We start from the raw sequence: 21,338 nt of genomic DNA, 5'->3' as shown, positions 1-21,338 counted from the left end.
AGTACATGTCTATTTGGGCACCTGTGCCTCTTCATGCCAAAACTTTGGGAATCCTAAGACAGAGAGAATGTGGTGCCAAGACTGAGTCACTCTTCTGTAAAGGTCAGAGTTTTAAAAGGGGTTGTACCAGATTTGCTCTGGAATGCTTTTTCTTTTTCCTTCTGCTGTGACTACCCTTTGCCAAACACACTGAGAGTTATGGATGGATACACACCCAACTCCAGACTACTAGGGAGATTCAACCACTGAGCTTCCTGACCTGAGGTGATCAGGGCACAAGGGGTAAACAGCATTCATCAGAACTGCTCTTCTTCTCCCCTTCCCTAGTCATCTGACTCTACACTTCTATCCAACACATAGAAGACCTGTGGAATATGCAAAGATGTTTCTGTCCTTAATTACTGAAGCATATTTGTGAATAGTCAGTGAGTAAAGTTAGTTTAAATTGTTTTAATATCACAATTGATGGTAAGCATTCCAAGTAGAGTTGCTTCAGGTTTTCCTGTAACTTTTTGGGTGGGGGTCTGGTCAACATTGTTTAAGGTGACTTGAGAGAAAAGAAGCGTGGTAGCCACAATATAAATTAAGTAGGTCAGTTATAAAGGATCATTTTCAACTATTATTTATAGGTGTATGACCTTAGGTTAGGCATTGACTCTTTCTTAACCTGAGTTTTCCATTTTAAAAATGTGGGTAACAGTGATACCCACTTCCTTGGGATTTATGAGAGAGAAAATAGCTTGCAAGTGTGAAAGTACATCTAGGAGGGTGCCTGGAATATTGAAAGTGCTTGATAAATACATAATTTTTCTTAATTTCTGTCATGTATTTTGCTCTCTTTAAGTATTTGAGATCAGAACAATTCAAAACCCTAGTTAGGCTTTGCCTCTAATTTGTAAGTGTGCTCTCTGTGTGCAAGTAGCTCTTTCTCTTTATGATTTTTTTTAATAGGTGAGGAAACTGATATTTGAAACAATGATGCCAATTACTGGCCTAGTTTGTGGTGAACCCCACTGTACCTTCCACTGCAGCCTGTTGAGGGGGACTGAGAATCTATGTGGGCATGTCTTGCTTTATGAAGAGGAACCCCAGCTCTTGAGAGCCTTGCAAATCTCAGGATGAGGGAGTGGGGGAAAAGAAGAGCTATACTGAGACCCATGTTAGACTGGATGGTTATGGGGTGGGAGGAAGAGATGATGTGCAGAGGAAAAAATGATTAGAGGAACCCTTACTCAAGAGGGCAAAGTAGTTTGTGAAATTAGTGTGCCCCACCTCTTTGCAGAAGCCAGGCAGCTGTGGCTGAGGCCCATCCCAAGCTCTTGCTGTCTTGGTAGCTTTCACTTCCTCTTTGTGTGTATATGGTGGGGTGTGGGTACAGTGGTAATCTTAGTCTGGTTGCCTTTCCAGGTCTACCTGTAGGTAGACATGGTTTTCATGTGCCTGAATGGGTTGTAGTAGGCTCCCCTGAGATCTGGAGAGTGGTTCCACCTAGGTTTGTGGGAGCTAGGGTAGGGAGTACTCATTAAACTAAGCGTGTACTTCAGTGGGACTGTGCAGAACAGAGCCAGCTTCCTATCTTTATCTTGTATATTAGGCCTCCTTGTCTGACTTTGTCTTCAGGAATTTCTCTCTCTGCCTGTGGAACAACTATTCCCCAAATCTTATGATCTTGTGCCTAGTATCATGGTGGTGAAGTGGTCTGTAATTTACTCTTTTGATAAATTCTGAGGAGAGAGTCTGGGAGCTGGAAAAGGAGATCTGGATCCTTCGTACCTTAGGAATGTTTTTCACATGTTGTATATTTCCCTGTAGCATTTGGGGGCATACATTGTGTTTCTTGCCTCTGTGTCCTTATACATGCTATTTCTCTAAACGGAACACGTTAAGTTTCCCTTTCCATTTAACATCTTTTTCCTATGACAGCCTCATTTATCTCAGGACATGTCAGCTCTTCCTCTAAAAACCTTCTGCCCTTCTGTTTTCTCCATTATGGCCTGAGTGCCCCTTTATGGTTCCACAGTTCCCTCTGATTAACTCTATCACTGCTTTTACTGTATAGAATGGTAATTACCCATTCACTTGTCTGCATGCCACTGCCTCCTTGCCGCCCCCCCCCCAAAATCTGTTACATGCTCATTCACTCACTTTCACACACACATGTGTAAGCATTAAAATCATCTTAAGGCCTGATCCATACTAGGTATCTGAGAAATTGGTGTATGGGACCAGCGTGTGTGCATACACAACTGTATTAGAGAAGTCGATCCTTTCTAAAACACCTGAGGTAGGTAAGAGTTGGCCCTATTTGCTTTTCTGGATCTTACTAGAATTGTAGGTATAATTTAAGGGTTTATTTTGGAAAAATGTGTATTGCCTGGGCCATTGGGAGGGCTTGTGGGTAATTACTATAGAGATTCTGGTAGGCCTCTTTCCTGCTGCTCTCTGAAGAAGCTAGACCAAAATTAGGGTAGTGGGGGAAAGGGCTTCTGAGTCTACCCAAAGAGCTCACATGCTTGTGTGTGTGTGTGTGTGTGTGTGTGTGTGTGTAGGTTAAGTGGTTTCATGCATACTCACTTTGGCATTAAGGGGTGCAAAGATTGTATGTTTGTGGTGGTAAGGATGCTAAAAACCCTGGTATTGTCTGAATAGGTTAAACAGGTTTTACCAGTTTGGTAGTTGGGCTTGTAGTTTGGAAGGCAAAAGGTGGCTTTATCAACTGAAAAAAAATACAAAGCCATCTTTTAAAGAAGTTATATCAGTTTATCATATTCTATTATCATATATATTATATTATATTATATCAGACCTAAACTAATAAGATGGATGTTATGACCACACCCTTTCTGCAACTTTTCCAAAATAATCATAGATCTGTAGAGCCCAAGGGCATCATTTAGGCTCTCTTTACCTCTGCTCCCAGGAAGACGACCATGACAAAAATGAAGACTAAGCTATGACCACTAACAGAGATACCTAGGGCAGGTATAAGAGTATTCCTCAGTCTTCAGCACATCCACTGGAGGCAGGTGCTGAGACGTTGGTATTTTCTTAAGGCCTATGTGATAAACCTTGTTCCTTGATGCGGGCAAGAGTTAGATTACATTGTAAGATAAGGTGTAGGGAAGTAATAGGCTGGGTGGGACTGAGGACATCCTGCTTAGGGGTGATCGGCCAAGGTCCTCCGTACAATTTTAGCCAAGAATCATGCTGCACCGAATATTCACACTTAGTGAGGCAGTGCTGTGGAATGACTTCTGCCTCTGCTTCACTCTAGATGAATGAGGAGGTTCTCCCTAAACATTCAGATGGAATGTTCAGACACATTCTTTGCTACTTATAGTCTAGGAAGTAAAGACAAGGGAGAGCCCGGGAGTCAGCTTGTCAGAGAGAAGGGAAATTGAACAATGAATAGACTTAGGCTGTGGTACCTTCTCGCCATCCCTTACTCTGTGTTGGAGGAGCTATTTATTACGGGTCTGAAGCCATTTTCTTTTTTATAGTGGCCTAAGCCACCCTAGGCCTATTAAGACTGCTTGTAGATCATGCTACTTTAGCAGAAATGCTGTTAACTGGCATCTGAAACCCATTTGTAGTACCTTGAATAATGTTTGGGAGACTTTTTGAAAAATAAGTTTCCTGCATTTTTGTATCTCCTGGTTCATTAATCAAAGAAGAGCATTAGCATGTTGTTTTCCAGTTTCCAAATGTAGAAGTTGCCAATTTGTGTTTTTCCAGAAAATTCGTTTTTCTAGAAGTACTTTGGATCATCACCATTTGTGTCTAGGCATGGATCCTGAAATGTCGAAGGTGCTCTCAGTCAGTGGTAACTTGTTACCCTTCCTGTCCCTGTCTGTAAAACTGGGAGATTTATTGTAGATTATTCAGCTTGATCAGGCAGAGAACTCCAGCTCCTTTCACAGTCAACCAAAGCCTCCTCCAAGGAGGGGAAGTGTGGTAATGACATTATCTTTCCCCAGGCAGCCACGTGTTCTCTGAGAACAGGATGTGGGGAGGGCTGGGCCCCAGTCACAGGGCTTGCAGAGGCCAGGGAAAGTGGGCTGGTGGTTTGGGCATGCGGGTTGGTACCTGCCTGCTTGGCTTTGAAAGGCATGAAAAGCCCCTGTATTTTTAAGGGTTCACTTATGTGTACTTATGTGTACACTTATGCATACAGTCTGTGTTCTTACCCTAATAAAGAACTTAAAACACCTGTGAATGAAGCCTAACTTTTCAGGCTGTAGAAATTCAGTGGTAAGGAGTGGGTGGGCCTATGCTTCCCACTACCAGCTCATGCCTTGTGACTCTGCAGCCATAGGCCTTTTGGCAAGGTTTTGTTGGGGGGAACTGGACCCCAGTAAAGAATGGGGCTGCTTTGTTTCTCTTTCTCAGGCCCTAGTCATTTCCCTCCCCCAGATGGCTTCCTAGCATACTGTGGTGATTTGCATGTTCAGTTTCTTTTCAGGCCTCATCCTCTTCTTCTCCCTGCCCCCACTACTTCTGCTGGGGACTTTGGAGATGTGCTGTGTGGGGCGGGGAAAAGAGGATGTAGCTAGCTTCCTGTACAAGGGAGGGTGGGGTGCCTGCCTTCCTGCCTGTCTGCCCACCCGCCCAGTTGCCATTTACCCAGTGCTTGAGGAACTGACTAAAGAGTTCAGAGTCACCAAAGGCCGAGGGATTTTCCAAGGGCAAAGGGATGGGTCTTTGCTTTTAATGGCCTCTCTTCACAGTTCTTCACCATGGGGATTGCTAGGCTTCCTTTTCCTGGAATCCCAATGCTAAAACATCCTTTAGAGGCCAATTAGTCCAGCTACTTTAGATGGGGAAATTGAGGCCAAAAGAGTCTATAAGTTCTATAAAGAATCGTGGCCAAGTTGAGTAAAATTCTAGAAAGTTATACCTGGAGCTCTTTCCCTTTCCCTAAGCTGGTAGTCCAGTGGTTTGCAAACTGTATTTGGCTGAGCTCTCTGGGCAGCTGCAGTCCTTTAACTAGAAAAGTTCTACTTTTATAGTACTTCATATTTTAAAGTTTCATGTGGTTTTCTTTCTGTCTTGAGTGAAGAGGCAAGCAGCTGCTAAAAATATAATAAAATTAGGGTGCCTGGTTGGCTCAGTGGGTTAAGCCTCTGCCTTCAGCTTAGGTCATGATCTTAGGGTCCTGGGATCGAGCCCCATGTCAGGCTTTCTGCTTTCTTTCTGCTCTCTTTCTTCCCCCTCTCTTTCTGCCTGCCTCTCTGCCTACTTGTGATCTCTCTCTCTCTGTCAAATAAACAAATAAAATCTTTAAAAATATATAATAAAATTGAAAACCACTGAGCAATACCTGCCTAATACAATTGGAGACACTCTTCCAAGAAGAGAAAAAGATTATTCCGAGGTTACTGGGGCAAGACCCAGGTCCAATTTCTGGCCTGCTGTTCTTGGTTGGTTGCTCCTAGATAATTGTGTAGCTCCCTCTACCACAAGAAGACTATTTCTACCCCATTGCTGCATTGATCTTCTCCTCTCCCAAGAATAGTTCCGTTTGTAGCACCTGAGGCAGAGCTAGAGGCCACTTGATTTCTTGGATGAAATAAATGAAAATAGGTAAGCCATTGGAATCTCCTTCAACCTTTTTTTTTTCCTTTTAGTCTTAATAAAGAGAAACTTGGAAGGGTAAAAAACAGTGTACTAGTAGTTGGGGATACGTGGGTTCTAGTCCTGTCTCTTTCATACTTGAGCAAATTGCTATTTACCTCCTTGAAACTCCATTTCTCCCTTCTGCAAAACAGGACTTGTCTATGCCCTGTCCTCCATATAGAATTGAATTAGGTGAGATAATGCATATGAACAAGTGTCACTTAAGCTGTAAAGCATTGTGTACCTGGGGCTAGGGTTATTACTGTATAAGAGTAAACCAGGCACCCTGGAGGAATCTGGATTGGATAGGTTGCACAAGAAAAAGAACTAAAATTTATCAAACATCTAATACACGCTAAGTGCCAAGCCAGATTATTTTCTTTTTTCTTTTCATTTCTTTTCTTTTTTTTAATGTTATATTAGTCACTGTACAGTACATTAGTTTTTGATGTAGTGTTCCATAATTCATTGTTTGCTTATAATACTCAGTGCTCCATGCAATATGTGCCCTCCTTAATACACATCACCAGGCTTACACGTACCCCCACACCCCTCCCCTCTGAAATGCTCAGTTTTTTTCCTATAGTCCATAGTCTCTCATGGTTCATCTCCCTCTCTGGTTTCCTCCTTTCATTTTCCCCTTCCTTCCCCTAATGTCCTCCATGCTATTCCTTATGTTCCACATATAAGATAAATCATATGGCGATTGTCTTTCTCTGCTTGACTTATTTCACTTAGCATAATCTCCTCCAGTTCCATCCATGTTGATGCAAAAGTTGGGTATTCATCCTTTCTGATGGCTGAGTAATATTCCATTGTATTTATGGACCACATCTTCTTTATCCATTCATCTGTTGAAGGGCATCTTGGTTCCTTCCACAGTATCTTGCTTATATGAACACTGGGGTGCAGGGGCCCCTTCTTTTCACTACATCTGTGTCTTTGGGGTGAATACCCAGCAGTGCAATTGCCAGGTCATAGGGTAGCTCTAAAACCTCCATACTGTTTTCCAGAGTGACTATACCAGCTTGCATTCCCACCAACAGTGTAAGAGGGTTCCCCTTTCTCCACATCCTCGCCAACATTTGTTGTTTCTTGCCTTGTTAATTTTGGCCATTCTAACTGACATAAGTTGGTATCTCAATGTGATTTGGATTTGAATTTCCCTGATGGCTAATGATGTTGAACATTTTTTCATGTGTCTATTGTCTTCTTTGGAGAAGTGTCTGTTCATGTCTTTTGTACATTTTTTGACTTGATTACTTGTTTTTTGGGTGTTGGGTTTGAGAAGTTCTTTATAGATCTTGGATACCAGCCTTTTATCTGTAGTGTCATTTGCAAATATCTTTTTTTTAAGATTTTATTTATTTATTTGAGAGCAAGAAAAAGTGAGAGAGAGTGAGAGAGAGAGTGAGTGCACAAGTGGTGGAGGGGCAGAAGGAGAAGCAGATTCCCTGTTAAATGGGGAGCCCGACGCACGGCTCAATCCCAGGATCCTGAGATCATGACCTGAACTGAAGTCAGAAGTTTTATCAGTTGAGCTACCCAGCCTCCCCAAGCCAGGTTTTTTCTTAAAAATAAAGGAGTTGATGGTTGTTCTCATTATAATCCTGTGAGGTAGGCATTATTACTCCTATTTTACTTGTAGGAAAATTGAGGCTTCAAGAGAACTATGGACTTGCAGTGTCCCAGGGTCTCCCTCCAGAGCTCAGACTGTCAGATATTGTGAAGAGACCCTAAGAATGTGCTTTGGTTTCAATTGGGGCTTTCTAAGCCATTCCCTGCCTCACTCCAGCCTCTCTCATGAGGTAGTGATGGGACTTTCTTTTGCTTTCATATCTCAGTCCACAGCTTTTTACCTCCAGCTTTCCTTGGCACCAGGCACATTTAGGTGCCCTTGTTTGGCCTTTAGCTAATGGGGAAGCCCTCAGAGTCAGCAGTCTTTTTTATTGACAAGAGGGGCTTCCTACTCCTTTGGGGTGCTGGCAAGGAGAGTCAGATTTGTTGCTCGTCAGACAGACCTGGCCAAGATTATGAAGCTAGAAGATGGCAGTTGTTTCTTTTCACTGAGGCTCAGTTTCCTCATTTGTAAAATGGGGCTAAAGATTCTTACCTGCATGTGTATCATGTGCTGGTAAATATTTAAAAATAAATTTTCTGGTGAAGTCAAGTTTATACTGTTTACTTATCCCCATGGTGTAAATACTCTCACCATGGCTGTATCAAAGGTACCAATGTGAAGTCCTTGAGGGAGGAACTGTAAAGAGATGCACATAATCAGGACTAGTGTGAGCTAGTTCCAGTGCACCATTATTAATCACACCTGTCTCAGCTTCCACCCTCATCCTCCCCATATGCTCACATCTCAAAGCAAATATAGGACCCCCTCACCATGTCTCTTCTGTTCTCCCAAGTTCCCAGAGCATCCAAGAAAGGGAGAGTATCATTTAAGGTGCTCCTTGCCTAAAAATTCTCCCAGGAAAGAGTGAATATAGAGTATTTTAGGGACAGAGAACTCAAGGCTTTGATTGGGACCCTAATTAGAACATTCTGATCAATGTGTTTTGGCTGGTGAGGTATCTGCATCAGTTGTTTTCTTCAATTGTCTGATTTTTTAAAAGATTTTATTTATTTATTTGGGAGGCTGAGTGATCCAGTGTCCAGTGGCAACTGTCCAATCAATTTATTTATTTATTTGAGAGAGAGAGAGAGCATGAGCCAGGGAAGAGGCAAGGGAAGGAAGAAACAGACTCCCTGCTAAGCAGGGAACCTGATGCGGGGCTCAATCCCAGGACTCCAGGATCATGACCTGAGCTGAAGGCAGATGCTTAACTGACTGAGCCACCCAGGTGCCCCTCCCATTGTCTGATTCTTAACTAGATGTGAGGATGGTGGAAGGCTCTGGACAATCACCTAAGCATTTGATCATTCCAGAAAGCATTTAGATTTCTGTTTAGAATTCCAAAGTCTCCCTCTCCTGCCTGCAGAGCCTTCTCTGCTGGCCCTAACTTCAAAGTCCCTGTCATAAGGGTATCTGGACCAGAGAGCAGTTTAGAAAACCAGACCTCTGATCCAACCCCTCATCTCCTCTCAACAGTGTCTGTGGCAGGTGAAGTTTCTTTAAATTTCCTAAGGGATAAGAAAAAAAAAACCCACTAATTTCTAAGATCCTCTTCTGTCTGTTTCAGTTTGGAATGGGGTCCAGGATTCTGTGTTTTTAAATTAGTGCCCCTAATGATTCTTACGATCAGTTAGGTTTGGGAAACACTGCAGGACACTCTGCCAGGTTGGCATCATTATGCCCATTTTGCAGATGAGAAGTTGGAAAGCTCATGTCTTAATTGGTAAAGTAGGAGCTTGCATATAGTTTCAGAATACAAAGCTATGTTGTTCCTACAACAGAGGCATTGCTTTAGGGCATGATACTATCTCTGGTGGTGGGGAGTGATACCAGCTAGCAAGGGACAAGGATAATCCCTGCCCTATTTTACAAATAGGGAGACCAGGTTGCAGTGGGATTTGGCAGCAGTAGCAGGACTGTTTGCATTGCTCATCTTTTGTGGAGGTGGGCTGCATTCAATTTTGGAGAGCTGTTCACCAGGCCCAGTAGCCTAAATGTCTCCATAGTTGTTCTCTACTTGTGTTTCCCTTCCTTCAAGCATCCATCTAACCATAATAACACTAGCCCGTGAGAAGGTTGGTTCAGGGAACTGTATTCCATGACAGTTTCCCAAATCTGGCTGAGCCTTAGAATTATCTGAAGTTCTTAACTTCTGATGTCCATGCCCTCCCTCTTATATAATAAATCAGAATTTCTGTGGGTGAGTTCAGGGTATGTGTATTTCAAAAATTTCCTTAGGTGAATATGATAAGCCAGTTTACAGATACAGCTTGTGATTTTTCTGGATACCAGCTGAAGAAAGTTTGGAGGTCCTGGTGGGTTGTGTTGAGGGGTAGGGAGTTGTGTATTTTGGTGAAACTTGATTGGAAAAAATGGCAAGGCAGAGCCCAGCGTAATGAAAATCAGGCAGCCTCTATAAAGGACAAGGTAGGATAGGTGCTTTGTTGTGTTCTATCTCTCCCCAGGACTTTGCTTCTTGGGGAAAATCCCCATTCCTCCCAAGAGAGAACATATTTAAAATAATGCATGCAAGGATATGCATGTGTGTACCTGATGTGCATGGCTTCACATTGTTAACCAACTAGAATTCTAATCACATTTTAGAGTTTGTCCCCAAAGTGCACATGTCCTTTATGCTGAAAGGGCTTTCTGGAGGTCTTCTTGGGTAGCCCCTAGACCTCTACAGTTGGACACATTTTCATTTTAAATCATTTCTGAGAGGTAGGATATCTGTAATAACATGGCTAAAAATGTGGGGTGCCTAGGAGGCTCAGTTGGTTAAGCGTCTGCCTTTGGCTCAGGTCATGATCCCAGGGTGCTGGGATTGAGCCTTGCCTACGGTATTGAGCCCTGCATCTGGGCTCCCTGCTGACCAGGGAGTCTGCTTGTTCCTTTCCCTCTGCTCACTCCCTCTCTCTCAAAGAAATATATAAATAAATAAAATATTTTAAAAATATACGGTCAAAAAGGAGGGGTTAGTAGTCTTCCCATTCTACTTGTGATGTGCTATGTATTTTCATGTCTCTTATTTTAACCTAAATCTCCCAATGACCTTGTTGTGAAGTTGATATTATTAGACCTGTTTTATAGTTTTGGAAACTGAGTTTTAAAAAAAAGGGAGGTGAAAGAAGCTGCAAAGCCTTTTTCTGTCATGCCATGCTTCACTCCTCAAAGAGCTGAGACAATTATTTCTGGGACAAGGACTCAAATTTTGTGGGTTTTCCAGATACTGGGTTTAGCTCTTGGCTTACCAATAAGGTTGGCAGAAAGCAGACCTTAGCCTACCTCTGGGGTTAAAAACAGCTTTTTGACTTGGCCTAGAAGCCTCCTCCTGCCCCTGCTGAGTCAACTGATCCTGGCTTCAGCGATTTTTAATACCCAGGAGCATAAGACAGGGAAGAAATCCCATGAGTATTAGACAGAACTCAGGCTGATGCTTGGATCAGCCCCAGTGTGCTTCAGAGCTGTGATGCTGGAGATTTCTGGGGTGGGTTCCTAATCAGAGAAAGTAGAGCCCGCTTCTGGTGCCCTGGGAAGACCTGGTATCTCCAGACAGCTGCAAATGCTCCATGTTTCTAGCCTGCAAATACTTCTTTTTAAATTTGCAGGTGGGAAGCTGGGTCAAGCATGGAACTGATGTGAAAGACTGAAATCCAGCTGGGTGTAGTCCCAGAGAGGGGCTTTGGCCATTTGGGAGACTATTTTATTAATGATGGGTCCTGTTCTCTTTTATTTCAGCAGCTTCAGAGTTTTATGGGAATTGAGAAATCTGTTGTTCTTAGCTACTTAGATATAAATCTGTTCCTGAAATTCCATGCCTCTTTGCCTGTTGCATCCCACTCTCTCCTCACCAGATTCTGTTTCAGATCTTGGCTGTGTCTGCTGTCGGGGAACTTCCCAATCAGTTGCTATCCAAGTTTTTGCAAAAGAAGCTGTCTTAGAAACAAGGATCTTTGAGTTTTCTTCTATGGTGTTATGAAAGGTTTAGTTTCTCTAGAATCAATGTTGGTGAATGTCTCAGAGTCTGAAAGTTAGGCCTGCCTTCTGTTGAAAGCTAGACTTCCTAACCATGCCAGCTTGGGGTTTTTCATGGAAGCAAGATGGCCCAGCTTCCTCCACATAGTCTTCATAGTCTGTTTGTTCTGAGAGCAGGGATGAGAAGTTCAGAAGGATGCTATTCTGCAGGAGCCAGATGAGAGACTAGAATGAGTGGATTTTAATTTTGAGGAATGGCTGTGCTGAGGAACTGGTTGGGCAGTCTCTGTAACTAAGAAGGAGAGATGAGCTGGGGTAGGGGTAAGGGAGTAGGTATTGTTTGATCCTGGAGTATGGTTTGGCTGAGCTGATTTTGAGAGTAAGTCCTGGAGTTAGGTGCACATGGTGAAAAGTTTACTTTCTGATCTTCATGTGTTGAGAGGGGGACTCTACCTCAGTCTGAGCTTGATTCGAAAGGTCATACAATTAAGGCTAGATTAATTGGGGAAGCCGCAGCTTGCTAAGGTAGTCTCATTGTATCTGACCTTTGCAGCTTTGGCCTCTGCTCTGAACTCTCAGTCCCATAGTGACTAGATATGTTCTCATTGCTAAGAGAGATTAGTTACATGTGGGGGTTACTTCCCCAAATATATGGTGAATGGTGGAGTAACACCCCATTTCTAATATGTACTTATCTCCCATTGATTCTTGGGGAGCTTTGGGAGGGCAGGATTGAATCAAAGCAAGTAAAAGGGGAATCCTTGTCTCCCATGGTCTTTGCAGCACTTGAAGTAAAGAAGTGCTGACCCATTAAGATACGAGTATAGATGGGGTTGGATATAGCTCTCCTTTGTAGAAACTACTGGGAAAAGGCACAGGCACGGGAAGGGTTAATCCCAGGCAAGTGTTGATGGCTGTGTTAAGGGTCTAGAGATGGGCAGGAAGAGGTCAGAACAGATTACTGTTCCAGGTACCATTTCCAAGTCAACAGTGGCTGAGTTGCTGGGAAGTAAGTGAGTCAGTGGAAGAGGGGAGGGGGGAAGGAGAATACCTCCTAAGCTGGAGATTCAAAGCAACCCTTGTTTCCCTCCTTATGGAAAACAGCTGCTTGAGGCAGTGCTGTCATTCCAAGAAGCAGGACAGACCAGGCCTTGCTCTGCCCTGCCCTGGCCTTGCCTCCGTTCTGGCAGCAGGAAATGGTTGGTGCTGGAGCCTAAATAGTGGGGATTAGGTAGTTTGAGTAACACTGTGGTGACTGTTCTCTGTCCAGTGGAGAGACTGAAGTTCTGAGGTTGCCCTGGTAAGGTTTATCCTGCTTTGTCCCCCTTTCCCACTTGCCTTTGTCTTCTTTATACCAGCAGCTCCACAGAAATGCCAGAGCCCTTGAGAATGGGGAGGTGGCAATTGGGGGTGAGGTCATTGAGCTCAGACACAATTGGGCTGACTCACAAGCTCTGCCCCTGTGAGGGGGCCTTCCCAAGGAGTGTTTCCCAGATGTGCTCAGGCTTCCAATGCCAGAGTGTTTGGTCCTTGGCCAAAAGAGTTGCCAAGGCAGTGTCTGAAGTCAGCAGTGAAACCAGCATGACCAGAGAGAGGAGTGAAGTCATGGAAGGAGCTCTGGGAATGTCTAGAGAAGACCTTCCTCGCTTGCTGGCTGAGTAAATTTGGCTTCAGTGATATAAAGTGGGGCTGTGGATGATGGGGCTTGGCACATAGTTGGTATTCAGTAAGTGTTCATTTCTATCCTTCTGTCACCTGCTTCTGTGTATTTCAGTTTCATCATCCATGAAGTGGGGCCAGTAATTTTTTTAAATTTATTTTTTATTTATTTTCAGCATAACAGTATTCATTATTTTTGCACCACACCCAGTGCTCCATGCAATCTGTGCCTTCTCTAATACCCACCACCTGTAATTTTAATTCTTTCTGGTTTACATGTCCATGCTTCAGGCAAGTAACTTGTGGTTATTTAACTCTCTCTACTTGCTGCTCTGCCTCCCCCAAATTTCTTTCCAGGGAAAGCCATCTTGAAGTTCAGCGATATTGGACAAATGAGGGGAAACATTGCCCTGATCTCCTCACTGTGTGGTCTGGCTACTGCTTACCTGGATGTTGTTGGCTCTAGGAAAAGAGAGGGTTGGTCCCTTCTTTGAAGCTGGCCAGGCCCAGAATCCAAAGTACCCCAGCTGCTGCACATCTGCCTGGTTATTTTTGTTTTCTAGGTCAGCCACCTGGGGACAGAGGAGAGATCCCAGTTTCCTGACGGCTTTGGATGGCAGATCACTAAGATTTGTTTGTTAGTCTCCAGTGAAGGACATTGGTGTGGAAAGTGTCTGTGTTCAGTTGTTCAATAAATAACAGTATATTTATTGTTCTTGGGCTAGAGGTGGGGAGGCTAGTGTATGAGAGGATGACACCGTCCCTACCACAACCAAACTTTTTGTTCTTGTTCCTTAAACCCTTAGTGTTCTCCAGAGACACAGTCTTTAAACTCAGACTGCGGCTAGATCCTCAGGGACAGGGTTTGAAAAGTATTTAATTCTCTACAAATTGAAATGATACCCCCACCCAGGCCAGTTCCTCTACTCCTGCCAAGCTGAGGGGCTTCCCAGGAAATTTCTGCTGACTTCAGAGGTTTTATTTTCAGGTTCTTGCCTCTCAAACAAGATAACCCTCTTCTCACTGAAATTGCAGAGAACAGGCCTCAAAGGAAGGCAGTGGGTACCTAAGTACTAGGGTGAGAGTCCAGTGGGCCCTGTGTATCAGTGGGTCTGGGCATGCAGCTTATTTTACACACTTGGGTTCCAGATTATTCTAAGGGAGAACAAGGGATCTTCGTTGAACAAGACACCTGTTCTACCTATCACCTTCAAGCCCCAGCTGTGTTATTACCCTTATTCCCCCTCTACCTCGGACATACAGAAAACAGGAGAGTACAGACCAATGACCCTGTCCTCATGACTCTCATTTTCTTCTGAGTTAAGTGGTGGCAAGAATAGAAGTCCCTTTGTGTTTGCTTTTCTTTCTATTTTTTTAAACCTAAGATTATTTGTCCTCAGTGAAATTCAGGAGATATTAGACTGTTCTCCCTAGAGTAACAGCTACTGTGGAAATGGCAGAAACCCTGGACAGGAATTCTGGAGAAGTAGTTTCCAGTTTGGTTTCAGCTAGACATCTTTAGATTTTAGAAGAGCCCTTGTTCTGGGGTCATGCTCTATTTAAGAGGAAGGAAGCATAGACAACACTAATGTGTATGACATTCTTATTCCTAACCCAGGCTACGTCCTTTTCTACCAATTGATTTATTCAAGAAACATTTCTTTAACAAATATCTGACTTAAATATTTGGACTTCTGAACTAGACCCTAAAGATGTTACATTGGCATGACCTGTGATTAATATGATCTGTGATTAACACTGGCTTATTTACTTTGAAAATTCTTCCCAATAGTGTGAAATAAAGGGGACTCATAGACTATGGAATATTTCCTTGGAATCCTACCTCTTTCATCAGTTTCTTCCCTGGGCACTTTCTTCAAAAAGCATCATTCTGAGTCTGCCCCACTCTGCTCAAAGCCTCAAGGATGGCTGGCCTTCCAATAGGTTAAGGCCCAGCTCTTTAGTATAAACCTCAAGGCCCTCCACTTAGCTTCCCAGCCTCTCTGCCTACACTTCACTGTGTAGTCCACATTCACCCTGAAGTAGATCTGCTTCTCAATGGGCCATCTCCATCCCTGTCTCATTCTGGGCCATTGCTCATACTGATTTCTCTACCTGGGACATTTGGATGTTCTTCCCCCCATCCCACAATCTTTCTATATTTCTTTCTTTCTCTCCCTCTCTCTCTCTCTTTCTTTAATACAGCTTATCCTTGTGGACCAGTGCAAATATCACTTTGAACTGTGGTTTCTTATCACCACAAAATGTTTCTTTTGTTCTGCTATGGCATTTCTCAGGGTCTTCCTTGTATAGTATAGTTTTCCTATTCAATAAGTGCTTCGGGGTCAAGGACTGGTCCTAGAGCTCTACTCTAATGATAGTTCCTTAAATGTTTTGTTCCATTAATATTGGGTGAATTGAAATAAATTTATAGGGAGCTCCTTAACTTGGAATTTTTAGGCCTCCATAGGGGTCCATGGATATAATCTGAAGTGGGAAAGATCTATGAGAGTGGATTGAGAAAAATTACATATCTGTTTGTACTAACCTCTCACTGAGATTTGGACCTCCTTCAATTATGAATATAAGTGAAATTGCACTACTAGGCATTTACCCCAAAGATACAGAGGTAGTGAAAAAAAGGGCCATAGGCACCCCAATGTTTATAGCAGCAATATCCATAGTAGCCAAACTATGGAAGGAACGAAGATGCCCTTCAACAGATGAATGGATAAAGAAGATGTGGTTCATATATACAATGGACTATTACTCAGCCATCAGAAAGGATAAATACCCACCATTTCCATCGACATGGTTGGAACTGGAGGAGATTATGCTAAGCGAAATAAGTAAAAAAAAATAAGTCAAACAGAGAAAGAGCATTATCATATGGTTTCACTTATATGTGGAACATAAAGAATAGCATGGAGGATATTAGGGGAAGGAAGGGAAAAATGAAGGGGGAGAAACCAGAGAGGGAAACCAACCATCAGACACTATGGACTACCGGAAAAAAAAAAAAAAAGAGGGTTTCAGAGGGGAGGGGTGTGGGGATATGGGTGAGCCTGGTGATGGATATTAAAGAGGGCAAGTGATGTAATGAGCATGGGGTGTTATATACAACTATTGAATCTTTGAACACTACATCAAAAACTAATGATGTATTTATGTTGGCTAATTGAACATGATAAATAAAAAAAGAAAAGAAAGATACAAGCCCCAGAATCTACAAAGGAAAATAATGACAAATTAATTATGTACAAAATACTATAGGAAAAAAATGTTAGACGATCTAACACAAATAACCGGGAAAAAATATTTGTCCAACCATGACCTTAGTATATAATAGATATAACTAATTACTTAATAGATAAAGAGAACAGCCCAATAGAAAAATAAACCAAGGACAAAAAAATTAAAATGCTAATAAACATATATTTTAAAAGCTTTTATTTATTTATTTGACAGAGAGAGAGACAGCAAGAGAGGAATACAAGCAGAGGAAGTAGGAGAGGGAAAAGCAAACTTCCTGCTGAGCAGGGAGCCTGATGTGGGGCTCTATCCCAGGACTCTGGGATCATGACCTGAGCTGAAGGCAGATGCTTAACTGACTGAGCCACCCAGGTGCTCCAACATAATTATTTTTAATGAGCAAGCCCAACTTGCTGGTGTATAAACAAAATATATTTTTTTATTTTTCAAAAAAAACCCTAATATGTTGGCTAATTGAACTTAATAAAAATGTGAAATATAAAAAAACAAAAAAACAAAAAACCCTAAATGACAGAATGAGGAGAGCCTTAGAGCTGATAAAAGCATGGAGGTGCTAGGAAGGTGGCCCAGCTGGAGAAGGCAGGAAGCTCTGTATCTCTCAAACCCCTGCCTACCCTGTCCTGTGCATGTTTTCCATTTGGCTGTTTCTGAGTTACATCTGTTTATAATAAAATGAAAAAAAAATGAATATGAACAAAAAAAGGAGTGGTAAAAATGGCAGTACCAGTGACTTTGTCACTAATGGAAATCTTAGAAACTTTTATATCACAATTTTTTGCTGAGGTTTTATTCTTATTTTATTAACTTAAAAATGTATTATTAAAGTATACTTGGTACACAGTGTTAATATTAGTTTCAAGTATACAACATAGTAATTTGGCAATTCAATACATTACTCAATTCTCTGTACTATAGATTTCTCAAAATATTTCTATGCTCAACATAATGTTAAAATTACACTAATAATAACTACTAAGATACAGTGCTAGGCAATTACTTAATGTTATAAAAAGCACACATTTTTATAATTATTTAAATATAATTGGTTTCTTTGTATCACTGTATTTCATGCATTCACATATATTCTGAAAAGGGGTTGGTCCATAGACTTTATCAGACTGCCCAAAAGGGTCCATGGCACAGTAAAAAGATAAGATATAAAATCTTCCCACCTCTGGGTCTTTAGACTATGCTTGATCTCTGTATTTCTTATATTCCCATGTTTAGAACTGCTCATTTAACCATCTTCTGAGTACCTATTGAGTCTTGGGTACTGGAGAGGTAACTCAAAGTAAGACAGAAACCTTGAGGTGATAATGAAGTCCAGTGTATTAAAAGCCCTACTGGCTCTTTTCCACTTTTTCCTACCTCCTCAGTCATTGGTGTTTTGAGGTCTCCCTTGAGTCCGTTCAAGGGTGATATGAGGCTAGATGTTGAGGCCAAATTCTAGGCCATCAGGCTTCATTCTCACTACCTTATGAAGGCCCATTCTACAGGGTTACTGGATTGGCAGGAAGCCTAGGATAACACCAAGTCAAGGTGGCTAATCTTGCCTGTTGTCCCCCTCTGGGGTAATTTGCCTTACTTGTTCCTGCCTTCAGGGCCTTTCCTGTCCCATTGTCTATCTTGAAATAGATTTCCTCCCTGACTCCCTAGTGATATTTATTTACAAAGTTGTTCCCCAGGCCTGGTCCTCATCAGAATTGTTCAACTGGCAAAATGGTATTTGGCCCCCTCTTACCCCCTAACTGACCCCTACGCCCAGGAAAGACCCAGAGATGTCAAAGACTGATTAGGTTTATGTCTTACCTACATAAACCTAATGGGGATTTGCATTTTTTATTAATTCTATTTTTAGTCTCAACTAATAGTGTAAGTAGTATATAAGCATCTTAGAAAATGTAGATTCATTTTTTTTTTTCAATTCAAAGAATAGAGAACACATTCATAACCACCCTAAAACCAAGCCTGACTAGTACTTGGGCATGATTGCAATAATTCTCTCTGTGTACATACTGTTTATAGAATTGAGCTCATGTAGTCTTGTTGCTTACCCTTCCTTGTTTCATATTACTGAAGTATTTTCCCTGGGCATGAAATAGTCTTCAAAATATTTTTTAAAAGATTTTATTTATTTATTTGACACAGAGAGAGATCACAAGTAGGCAGAGAGGCAGGCAGAGGGGCAGGCAGAGAAAGAAGGGGAAGGAGGCTCCCTGCTGAGCAGAGAGCCTGATGTGGGGCTCAATTCCAGGACCCCAAGATCATGACCTGAGCCTAACCCACTGAGCCACCCAGGCACCCAATCTTCAAAATATTTTATATGACCTTATATAACAAGTCAAATTGTGGCCATACTATATAGAGTACTTATGAAAAATGTCCCACAACTTAAATAATTAATATTTTATTTCCTCTCATGGGGAATATTTTGCACTTTGATGTATAAAAGTTTTAGTGTATTCGTTTAAATTGAGGTTTGGACTTAGATCTGAATTCAAACCCTGTCTTCTGCTTTACTAATGATATGACTTTAGACAAATATTTATTTCTTGTGGAGATAACCTTATCTACTTCACAAGGTGATTGTTGATATTAAATGGGATGGTGCACATGAATTACCTAGTGAGTAGCAAGTCTCCAAACATAAAAGCTACTGCATATTGCTCCTACTGCTACCAATACTACCAAGTTTTCAGTCAAAAGAACAAATCTTTATTGATGAAATTTCAGCTATCAATATCAGCTAAGGGTTCTATTTGTAAAAGCAGACAGTACTTTTCGAGGTGCTTGGGTGGCTCAGTGGGTTAGGCTTCTCTACCTACCTGAAATCTCTCTCTCTCTCTCTCAAATAAATAAATAAAATCTTAAAAAAAAAAAAAGCAGATGGTACTTTTTCCAGTGGTTATAAAATTGTTTGTGTGGCTACCTATTAGTTTCACTGGGACCTGTCCCATTCCTTTTTCCCCTCTGCTGACTTGGCTTTTGTAGCATCTCTGTGCCACCCACACCTACCTTTGGTAAGGCCCCTTCTCTCTTTTGTGCTTAGAGAGACCAATGAAACATAAAAGCAAGATGTAGTAACAGTGCAAGTCAGTATATACCACCATAGACACCAGTATTGAAATGGTCATCACCTAGTGTAATTGACACCCTCGCCCCTGCATTACTATTGTTGTACAGATGAGGTGAACTAGGGCCCAGGAAAGAGATAAGACTTATCCAAGGTTGTAGATTGAGACAGTTGCAGTGCTAGGCTTGGAGCCCAATGTTCTTTATCTTCCCCTTAACTTGTGTCTGCAAAGACAAGTACTGCAGATAATCCAGGCTGTGGATCAGAGGTGGGAAGAGAATGCTTTGGGCCTAGAGCTGCCTGGTGTAGGTGGGGAAGGCTTCCTGGAAGAAGTACAGTCAGCACTTGCTTCCTCTTGAAAGTTGGCTGATTTGCATTCATGTGTTTGCCCCTTGGTAAGCATTGCTCTTTGACTATGTTTTTTGTCTTCATAAGCTGGTTGGGAGCCAGGGCCTAGTTATTTTTTGTTTATTTCAGTATTCTCCCTTCCTTCCCACCAATATCTAAGTTGCTCAGATTCTTAGAACCCTAGTTCCTTCTTCTGTGGTTGAACAATATATCTGTCCCATGCTCTGCTAAGCTCAGAGCCAGACAACTAACTTGCCTCTTTTGATCTCATCCTAGATCAATGTGCGTGTGACCACCATGGACGCAGAGCTGGAGTTTGCCATTCAGCCCAACACCACTGGAAAACAGCTGTTTGACCAGGTAAGGGATGGACTATTTGTTTCTTAGTCTCTTCTACCTCTCCCAGTAGTTCCCTCCACAATGCCCACTTCTTGGGAATCTTTTCTCCTACATGCTCCTCCCAGATAATTCCAAGCAAAGGCTGACCCTTGCCTTAATAACAAAGGAGGCAGAGTTTAACTTTGGCAACCTGCACCTCAGATGGCTCCAATTAATCCTATCCTTGGTCCTGAACATGGTAGAAAAGAGAAGCAAGCAGAGTGTGACTCTGTGTTACATGCTCTAAAAATATTAACACATGGAACCTTCCTCTCAACTCTGAAAGATGCAAGTGATCTCTTCCCCATTTTAATAATGAGACTCAGAAATAAAATAACTTAGTGTATCTATCCAATATCTGGCTGGGATTTCAATGCTGCATTCTAGTCACTGACCTCTGTCACTTTTTTGTTTTCTTCCTAGTAGAAGGAAACAAACTTATTCTCTCTGAGGTATTGTCCTCTATGTGCATTTCCTTCAGAAGAATATTGGGACTTAGGACACCACTGGGAGTGCTAAATGCATTATGAGGGTACTTCATACCTTGCACTCATGCCATGGAAATAATGCTGATGTGTCATTCCCATCTCCAATGCAAGGGATATCCCTTCATGGGGAGTCACTATTATCAGAAGGGATATGCTATATATAATCTAATACCTGGGTGGGGGGGCCACAGAATCTTTCAGCATTCAAAGACTTTCCAGGGGCCAAGGGAACATGCTGTCTGTGACAAGCAAAATGGGGTTTGCATCCCTTCAGGTGGGTCATTATCCTGTTTGCCTACCAGTTTCTGGTAAGTGGGGGTCTGATATTGTCTAGGATATGTTACCTTGTTGGATTTTCTAGGCCTTCTTTATCCTTTGCCCTCTGAGTCCCTTTGTTGTCTAAGAACTTACCAGAGCTGTGGAGGGAAAGGAAGAAAGGCTCCTTTGGCCTCTTCTTAGACTCCTTCCCAGACCCCTTGTTCTACACATTACCCTTCTCAAGCCAAATGATTCCATTCCCTGCCTTCAACACTGGGGCTTTGTTCATTTTCATTGGAGGGAGGTAACTGTGGAGGGAGGGGAGGAAGGCATCATTTAGAACCTAGGGCAGAAAAATTCTTGAACAAAGAGGCTTATTAACTTCAAAAAGCCACAAGGCATGGTAATTCTTTGTTCGTGTTGGTTTGATTTGTGTACTGTGGGTGTTGTTCTGTATGAAGCTCAGATGGTAGGGAGCCCTGGACAGATGGTATGCTAGTTGTGAAAGCAACTACTTCCCAAACAAAACCTTTGAGAGACTCTGAAGCTTTCATACTGGCTGGAGAGAGGAAAGGGAGAAAACCAGTGAGTTCATGACTTCTCATCTGGAAGATCAGTGTTGTTTTGAGAAATACCATTTATTGAGCAC

The 21,338-nt window shown here is 42.2% G+C and overlaps 1 protein-coding gene across 1 annotated transcript in view; it reads left to right on the top strand.

The window, feature by feature from the left end:
• The window catches only part of MSN (moesin), an 83,546-nt gene that overhangs the window by 30,804 nt on the left and 31,404 nt on the right, over positions 1–21,338 (top strand). Inside the window, exon 2 of the mRNA XM_004780009.3 lies at positions 19,842–19,925. Within this exon, the coding sequence (XP_004780066.1) occupies positions 19,842–19,925 (84 nt within the window). The remainder of the gene's footprint in view (positions 1–19,841; positions 19,926–21,338) is intronic.

The sequence above is a fragment of the Mustela putorius genome, unplaced genomic scaffold (genome assembly GCF_011764305.1).
Source record: "Mustela putorius furo isolate JIRA1106 unplaced genomic scaffold, ASM1176430v1.1 tig00000549_pilon_pilon_pilon, whole genome shotgun sequence".
NCBI classification, from domain to species: domain Eukaryota; kingdom Metazoa; phylum Chordata; class Mammalia; order Carnivora; family Mustelidae; genus Mustela; species Mustela putorius.
This window is presented reverse-complemented; position numbering and strand designations above follow the sequence as displayed.